The sequence below is a fragment of the Cyprinodon variegatus genome, unplaced genomic scaffold, assembly GCF_000732505.1.
Source record: "Cyprinodon variegatus isolate N-32 unplaced genomic scaffold, C_variegatus-1.0 Scaffold159, whole genome shotgun sequence".
NCBI classification, from domain to species: domain Eukaryota; kingdom Metazoa; phylum Chordata; class Actinopteri; order Cyprinodontiformes; family Cyprinodontidae; genus Cyprinodon; species Cyprinodon variegatus.
Genome location: NW_015150612.1, coordinates 917,892 through 926,530, shown reverse-complemented (window position 1 = coordinate 926,530; position 8,639 = coordinate 917,892). Strand labels below are relative to the sequence as shown.

At 39.5% G+C, this 8,639-nt stretch overlaps 1 protein-coding gene across 1 annotated transcript in view; it reads right to left on the bottom strand.

The window, feature by feature from the left end:
- Positions 1-8,639, bottom strand: part of agrn (agrin) — a 187,808-nt gene that overhangs the window by 33,948 nt on the left and 145,221 nt on the right. The window contains exons 25-28 of the mRNA XM_015377825.1: positions 6,525-6,659; positions 2,064-2,154; positions 1,682-1,846; positions 1,473-1,584 (exon numbers count right to left, since the gene is read on the bottom strand). Coding sequence (XP_015233311.1) covers positions 1,473-1,584; positions 1,682-1,846; positions 2,064-2,154; positions 6,525-6,659 — 503 coding nt within the window. The remainder of the gene's footprint in view (positions 1-1,472; positions 1,585-1,681; positions 1,847-2,063; positions 2,155-6,524; positions 6,660-8,639) is intronic.

Genomic DNA, 8,639 nt, shown 5'->3' with positions numbered 1-8,639 from the left:
CGTACATGTTTGAGCCCTTGCCTCGCAACGCTGCCAGTTCTGTTAGCTCTACGCCTGCTGAAGACACAGACGTCCATCCCCCTGAACACTGGGACGGAACTCAATGGGAAAGGATATTATTCTTATTTCTTATTTTAACCGTTGCGTATATTAGCTGCGACGTATGAATCAAGATGCTATGACCGAAAAAACTTGATTGATAGATGACCCTTGATGTATGATTGGCTGAATTTAGGTATACAAGCTGATGTATAAGTACCTGGCCTGCATACGATAACGAAAAAACCCTCACCGATTTTAAGACAGGATTTTGGGACAATATCGTCTGATAAAGAGTACATTTATATACATGTTTAAGCCAGAATGATTTGACATTAAAAATGACTTCCCTACGACTTTAAATTTTTGTTTTCATTGTGTTGCAAGCAAACACATTTTTATATATGGAAATTTAAAAGATGCAAAATTTAAAAAGCTTATTGATAAAAAAGATTTGAAAGTAACTTTGTTGTTTTATCAGATTTTACAGTTTAAAAATAATGTAGTTCATAAAATAATATCTCAACCAGAGATTTTTTTTTTGTGAAACAAAATATACAAAAAAACAAAATTTGACATCTGATAAAAAGCGGCAGTCACTCTCAAAATCTTTTTTTTTTAATTAAGAGGTTTTTCAAAGTTTAATTTCTTTATCACATTTCTTTTAAATTTCCATTTACAAGACATGTTATTGGCAACAAATTGCGTCCTTCAGCTGTAACCGTATCAACAGATAATTAGAGGCTGCTGCTTTAGTAGTGTTGCCCAAGCTAGCTGAGCTAATCGCTAATGAAGAACGCAAGGATGGATGAAAATATTAAACATGTAGAAAAAAACCTTCGTTCAGACCGACTCGCCTCTCTCTCATATAGTGTAACTTTCCCTCTTTTCCTTTAATAAACAGCTGTCTGCTAATTTCAAGGAGGCTTGATAAGAGAGTTTTGAATGGTGTTATTAATTTCTGATATGATCATTCTGCAAAGAAAAATGTCAGTAGAACTGAAATCAGTAGCAAAAGGTCAAAGCTTTTGAAAAAGCCATATTAATGTTTATACTCCATTCCCATTGGCTATTAATGGTATAAAAAGGTGCCATCGGGCTGCAGGATATTAGCAAAATGTGATTGTGTTATTATGGTTGAATTCTGACACAATATTAATTTTGATTGAGGTCAACTGGCTAAATATGTAACTAGTTTACTGATTGAATGCATGGGCAAAAAACTGATTCCACAGATTTCAGCCATGAAGTACAGTAGCACTGGAAATGAAAAGAAGAAGCATCAAAAAGCCTAGAAATGTGGTGTTGATGGGTTGCAAGCAGGCAGATGATTTTGCACAGGTGCAAGGCTAACCACAGGCCCAATGGTCCTACATGCTGATTGTCTGGATAACCATTGGCAGGAGCTGGTTAGTTAGCTTGCTGTTTCTTACTGGTGACTCTCCTCGAACCGGGTCCTTCTTGTTCACCATGAGCTCTCCTTTGCGGACAGAGCGCTCCAGGTCAATGGTGTTCCACACCTTCAGCTTCATCGGGGTCCTACTCCTGAATCAAACACAGACGCACATTATGTTACATAAGCACAATCATTATGGTCCAAACCTCCAAGTGCTTCAGATGTCTTTCTCTAAACCGACTGAACCTGATAACAGCAGGTCCCTTTCCAAGATCGTAGCGAAACTCCAGGAAGCCTTGTTTCAGGGACAGAGAGATGAAGTCCCCATTTCCATCAGACTTCTGCCCGTTGTAGAAGATCAGACCATTGGAGTCATTGGCCATAAGAACCAACGTCATGCTGAATTTTTGACTGCAAGATACAAACACCGCCTTGTGAACAAAACCTGCAGTGTTATCAGAGACTAAGGAAGGCTAGTTGTGCAATCTTCATTATGTATTCGGCTCAGCCTTAAAGAAGCATGAGCTCTCTCTCTGCCTTAGGATCTATGAGAACTACATGATGTTCAGTGTTATTAGTGATATTCATCTAATGCTTTGCAGATTTCCCGCTGAGACAAGGGACTTACCGTAGACTGTGCCCGTAGAGATGAAGCCCCTTCAGCTCTAGGTAGGAGTCTCCGTTGAACAGAGGCATGTAAGCCCCTCTCGTCTCAGCCACTGGAAAATAAAATAAAAAAAAAGCAAGTAGATTCAAACCCAAGTTCTTCTTTTCCGGCTGAATTAAAATTCATAGATAGTGGGTATATATTGGAGTGGGGCTTGTCAGGGATGGATTTGTGTGTGTGAGTGTAGCCTCTGGGATTAAGATTTTCTCCCTGCAGAAATTCAAACAAAAAAACGAAACAAAAATCCAGAAATACTCATGCCAGACTGATTACACAGCACGCCACTGGATGACAAAGAACCGTCGGAGACACAGAGGGTTTAACACACGTCTGGGACCTTGAAAATAATGAAGCCATTGTGTTCTGGCAGGCCCTTTTTTGCAAATTCATGTCTTTGCGACGTGCCTCCGCCTAGCTGTCGGGAGTCATTAGAATGGGCACCGAGCCATCTTCTAACAAGTGGTTGACATTAAAAATCCTTCAAGTGTCACCTGGAGGGGGTATGGGTTGATGGTGCAAAGACTTGCATCGTTCAGGGCCACGTGGTTTCCTAAACACTCGCATAAACACCCAAGTTAGGCCAGATACCTTTCTGCAGCTGGCAAGGCAGCTTTTATTTGTAATTGGCTGGGATTAGCTGAGCTGAGTCAAGCTGGAGGAGGAAGACAGAGATGAGAAAGCTAATTAGCTATTGTGCAGGAGACTGCTAATGATGATGGCACAGAACACGGAAATGAGGGGAAAAATAGGAACACAGTAAATTCTCTGCTAAAGTAAACTCCACTGGAGCACGAAAAGAGGCTGAAAATTTACTTTCTCTAGGCGCAGCGTGAGTGTGTGGGTGGTTTTCTCTCTTTTTCACCCATTCGCTCGGCCTGATACGAGGATCAATAAGACACAAGAGGTCAGGCGGTGTCAGAAAACACATATAGGCACCGAGCCTAAAAAGAAGAAAAACAAACTTGGCCAAGCTGAACTTTTTATATGCAATATTAAACTATGATTTCAGATTAATGAGCAAAAAATAAAAAAAGTAAAAAAATTCCAATTTCACAGAGGTCAATGTTTATTCTCCAGGGCACTCCTATTTATATTCCAGGAAGGCTACATCCTTAGTAATTGCAATAGACCCAATAAACCAAGTGAGGTGTTTACAAAGCCATACCATCTCCCATTTTTTTTTTGCCCATTATAGTTAATGTTGGATCTCGTATTTTTTTTCCCACTAACAAACACACTGACAATAAAAACACATATGGTTAGTAAATCATGGATTTCCACTGCAGGAGAGAGAGAAAGATAGAAATATAGATATAGATATATCCATAGATTTATATATACACCTTTAAATCAACAAAACCCGGATCAGGTTTTTTTTACTTTCAAACCTTAATAAAGCTTATAGTTAGGCTCAGGTTACCTGGAGCTATCTCTATAGTTATGATGCTATAGGCTTAGACTGCTGGAGGACATAGGGACCCCATTTTTATTATTCTGCTTTACTCTACCTCTACTCTCCCATTCTGCAGTATTTGTTATTTTATGCTCTCTCTGCTTTTTCTCATCGTCTTCACTCTTAGGCTGTGATTTTTATGCCTGAGAGAAATATCAGCTGTGCTGCTCCCATTACAATTTTTTTAAATAAAAGTTGGAGCTTTGCCTGTTTTTTAAGAGTAGTCCTGTTTCTCTGACTGTGACTAACTTTATGTCCTCTCTTATCCTCTGACATGGGAGCTGGCTCAGAGCTCGTCTGCCTGGCTTTGTCTTTCCTTAGCAGTATCAAAGTTATCTTTGGGGTCAATATTACTTTCTGTATGTCTGCTTCTGTCTCCTTGAACCCCAGTCGGCCTCGGCAGATGGCCGCTCACACTGAGCCTGGTTTTAATGGAGGTGTCTTCCTGTTAACCTCTTAAAACCCACCGGGTAGCGGTTTATAATAACCAGCAGGTGGAGCCATTGCACGTAGCTCCAAGCTGACAACAAAAGTTCCAAACCCCACAGCTCTGGAACTGTTATAGCTAGAGGTCTGAATTTTCTGCATTTGTGGTTGACATGATGTAGAACAAATATAATACAATAAAACCTTCCTTTTCTCAAGAATGTCTTTATTACTGCTGTTAAAAAAAGACCTATCATTTCCGAGAATGAAAAACAACAACTTTGAGTCATGTTTGAACTGATACAGGATGGTCTGTGTTTAAGTCACCCAATTTGAATTTATATATTAGTAAACTAGAGGTATCTTTCAAATAATGTATTGCACATGTAATTTGGGTTTACAGTTCCTAAGTTATTTGCTTTTCCATTTGGGTATGCAAAATAGGTGAGGATTACGCAAAATGAGGTAGATGTTAAGAGGTGAAAGGGGAGTTTTTCCTCTCCACCTTCGCTACAAGCATGTTTGAACCAATCTGACTGTATGATCTGGTTGAATTATCTCTGTAAGGTGCCTTGAGATGATGTGTTATGAATTGGTGCTATATAAATAAATTTAATTTAATAGAAATTACAAGTATGGTCCAGAAAAAATGTCGAAAGGTTTGGGTTAAGGTCTTTTCCACTTTTCCACACCTACTGTCTCACACTCATTTTGCAATGACTCGACACAAATACATCAGACTGCTGAAGATTTTTCCCAATTGTAGATCTTGCTCCAAATCTGGAAAATAAATGTGGGGTGTCTTTCCAGCTTTAGTTGTTTTATTAAGATATTTCCACATTTTGGAAAAGGACATTTCTAAAGATTTCATTTTTCGTTAATTTAAAATTGTCGATATGATTTATAGCAACTATTTCAACAATGACTATGTTTTGTCTCTGAAAATGTAATCTCTCTTTTCCAATCTTCATGCTCTGCTTCCAGGTGTTTTAAAGTTCAAATTTTTTTCAGATATCTGGGGAGAATGCTGATGTATGGATCAAACATTTTACTTTAAAACTTTTAAAATACAACGGTAGACACTTTTAAAAGGAAGTTAATTAAAAACGGGAAAATGAAGACAAAAAAAACAACAAGGGCATGGAAGCCCTAACAACAGACCTCACATCAGTAATCTAACGTGGCGTCAACAGGGGATAGAGAGTGTGGAATTTTTTATTTTTTTTTTTTTATGGTTGGAAAGGAAATTAAATTCATGATAAATAATGATCAGTAACATAAAAGCAAAATAGCAAAAAATGAGAAACTGTGTCTGAGGCTCACAGATGACTCTGACTCACAGCCTAAAAGGTGTTCATTTCTGCAGTAGGAACCAGCTGCCAGCTTGCTTGGAGCGCGCTGAGATTCGCATGCAGACACAACATGGTCCCTGATTGGTGGTGAAGATGTAGCAACTGGAAACCCCTGTTGGAGCCAAAACTCCCCCTGGAGTGTGTTTTTCTAAGTGATCTCGCTTTCATCGGTAAATTATAATGATCCACATTATCACAGGGTGAAAGCAGCGAGGAAAGCAGGTGATTCAGTCCTACTGGAAACCCCTTGAGAAAAATCCTTGACGGCGAATGTATCAAGAGGCGAGCTGAACTGACGAACCCCGGCTGGATTAGAGCGGAAACCTCATCTTACAAACACATACTTCACTTTATGGGCATGTTCACCTTCAGGCCTGTGATGATGCTCTAAGCTACCTGTCTTTTTAACCGTTAAGAGTGTGGCTCTGAGAGGGACGTGCGCCTGACTGCCTTCTTATCTGGGAGCTCCTGTCTGCCACTGACACTCCAGCTGACTGATGCCGCCATTAATCACTGTGATGCGATTAGTCATCTCATTGATTCCTTTGTAAAAATAGCCTTTTGGAACGGGAGAGGCTCGAGCTCACGCAGCATTGATTTTGGTTCACCTCAATTTATTTTAATCATCGCCTAACTGAGAGAGGAGAAGATGGAGGCTACTCCCGTCTGTTTTCTTTTTTTTTGATTTCACATGTATGTGTGTATTCTCTTTTGTTTTGGAGAATGCACGGCATGATATTCTCCTTAATTTGCAGCATTTGGGATAGAAAAAAGGCAAGGGAGGGAAGAACATAAGTAGAATTCACAATGTGACACCGCCAAAACTTCTAATGATGAACTTCAAAGGCATCCGAGCTGCGCTATGGTCTTTTACCCACCAGCGGCCCGGTTCTGCCGTGTGAAACTAAGCAGCAACAAACAAGTCGGAGCACAACACCTGTGGGTGGAGAGGCAGAGAATGTTTCTGCTTCCTCACTAACAAGCATACCCGAGTCGATGTGGTGAACGGCCCAATGGGGCCAATCATCTGCCACAGCTTTGCAAGGCGTCAATCCCCCCCCCATGTCCTCTATACTGCCGGGTTTGCACGTTTCATGCTTTCATTTCATGAAAGATGGATGGAAGTGTCAGAAAAAATATGCAGATACTCAGGACAGGGGTGGAAATCAGATAGGTGGGTAATAAACTTACCTTTGTCACAGTGCTTTCCCTCACGTCCCATGGGACACTCGCATTTATAGCCTCCCGCTGGGAGCGCCTTGCACTTGGAGGAACTGTGGCACTTGCTGTCTTTGCAGGGGTCATGGACGTCAGCACACGTTGGACCTAAACGAAAAGAAAACGGTGAATGTTCAACTTTTGTGGCATTCACATTAGCAAATACTTTGTAAAAAACACCTTTAAATTCAATAGATTTGGTTTAATTTTACTTTTGGAAAAAAAAACGAAAAAAAGAGTCGAACCTCAGTCAGATTCTTATGAACAGCATGAAGAAACATATCCTGAAATGCTGCCAACACAGTGTAAACATCTTCATCTATTTGGCCTTCTTCTTTTTGTAGTGCGGGGCCAGTAATGGTCTCCGACCTGATCTTTGGAGCTACAGTAGTTACCATAATCCCCAAAATCAGGTCTAAAAGGTCTATGGCCTTTTATCCCTTTCTGTAAGCAGGTGGATGGTCTTATCTTGGTAGATTTGCGGTAGTGTCTTTTACTTTCAGAGGATGTTTTGGGCAGAAATCTGGCAGCTTCCTGTATTGATTCATTACCTAATGACTGCTTTACCGTGTTCAATCTAGAAGGGTTCTGAATAAATGAGGTTAAACACCATGAAACGACTACCTTGACTGAAGCAAATTTGGAATGAATCAGTTAAAGCATATTTTATCCACCATGGTTATAGGGCACCATTGTCCCCGCTTGACCTGTAAGTTTTGACACAAGGTAACCAAACTTCTCATTTTTCTCCCATTTAAAGGGAATCTGGTCAAAAAAAGTGTGCTTTTAATGATCTGTGCCCATAGAAGTTTGTAAAGCAAACTGTGCTTAAAGCATTGAGGTTATAATTGGAACCAGCACTTCTCTAACCTTCTTTACATAGAGATACCTGATATCTGAAAAATAAATTTCATTGGTTGCTGGTAAGGTATGACACTCTAGTTTCCAAGGATAGCAGCCACGAGGTGCGGAGCAACAACGTATCCGTTGTGAAGCATTTTTTCCCAAAGATGTGCCATGTTTGAAGGATCTTAAAAAGCATCTTCTGTCTGCGAAACATTTTTTGTGAAATAAAACAACAACAAACATTTTCAGGAATTGTTTTAGATGCATTTAGGTCTTGTTCAATGGCTTTAGGAAAAACACTTGAACAATGTTTGACTTCTTTGAAAGAAGAATGAGTAGGCATCTCGCCCCTTGTTTGGACTACTGTATTTTTCGGACTATAAGTCACACTTTTTTGGTGTTTGGCTAGCCATACGACTTAGACTCTGGTGCGACATATATACGTTTTATTTTTTTTCACCACAAGAGGGCGCTATGTAGCTTTGCACACAACAACGTATTCTATTAATACCACTGAAAGAAAAAAAACCTTACCAGTTACTACAAAAAAACAAATTATAGTGGTCTGAATGACGTTAAATGTTTTTATCTGGTATCGGACAGGCGCACTTTCTGCCTGTTTTTTTTTTTTTTTTTTTTTTTGTTGTTTATTTCTTCTTCACCGTTTTTACTACCATACCTGTCTTTGGAGATTATTTTATTTGATGAAATATTTTTATTTTGTTTGATGAAACAAAATCAAACAAAAATGTCGAAGGACAATCCTCGATGGTGACTGCAGTTTTATTGACAAAACGCCACGGGCGATAAGCCCTACCGGTAAAATGCTCTAAAAGGAAACTAATTTAAAGTGTAAATTAGGCTGTAAAATAGGCCTGTAGACTACAGTAGGCCTTTGACATGTACGCCTATAATGGTAGTAACAGTATTAATGATAGTAGTGGTGATATTTAAAACAACCAGAGAAGGTGACAGGGCAATTGGCGCGTTATCACTGCATCTAAAATGCTTGTTCAGGAAATAAAACAATGCGTTCTTCGAGCAGTAGCCTACCACGTGCCAGTTATCAGAACACGCATTCCATGGATAGAATAACCTTGAATAGAATAACCTTTAAAAAGGTGCGACTTGAAAAGGTAATAACAATGTAATTAGTAAAATATATAACCTGTTTCTGTCTATGAACGGGCATGATTCCACAAACATAAAGCTGAAATGGGAAACTGCAGGAGTCAATAGCAG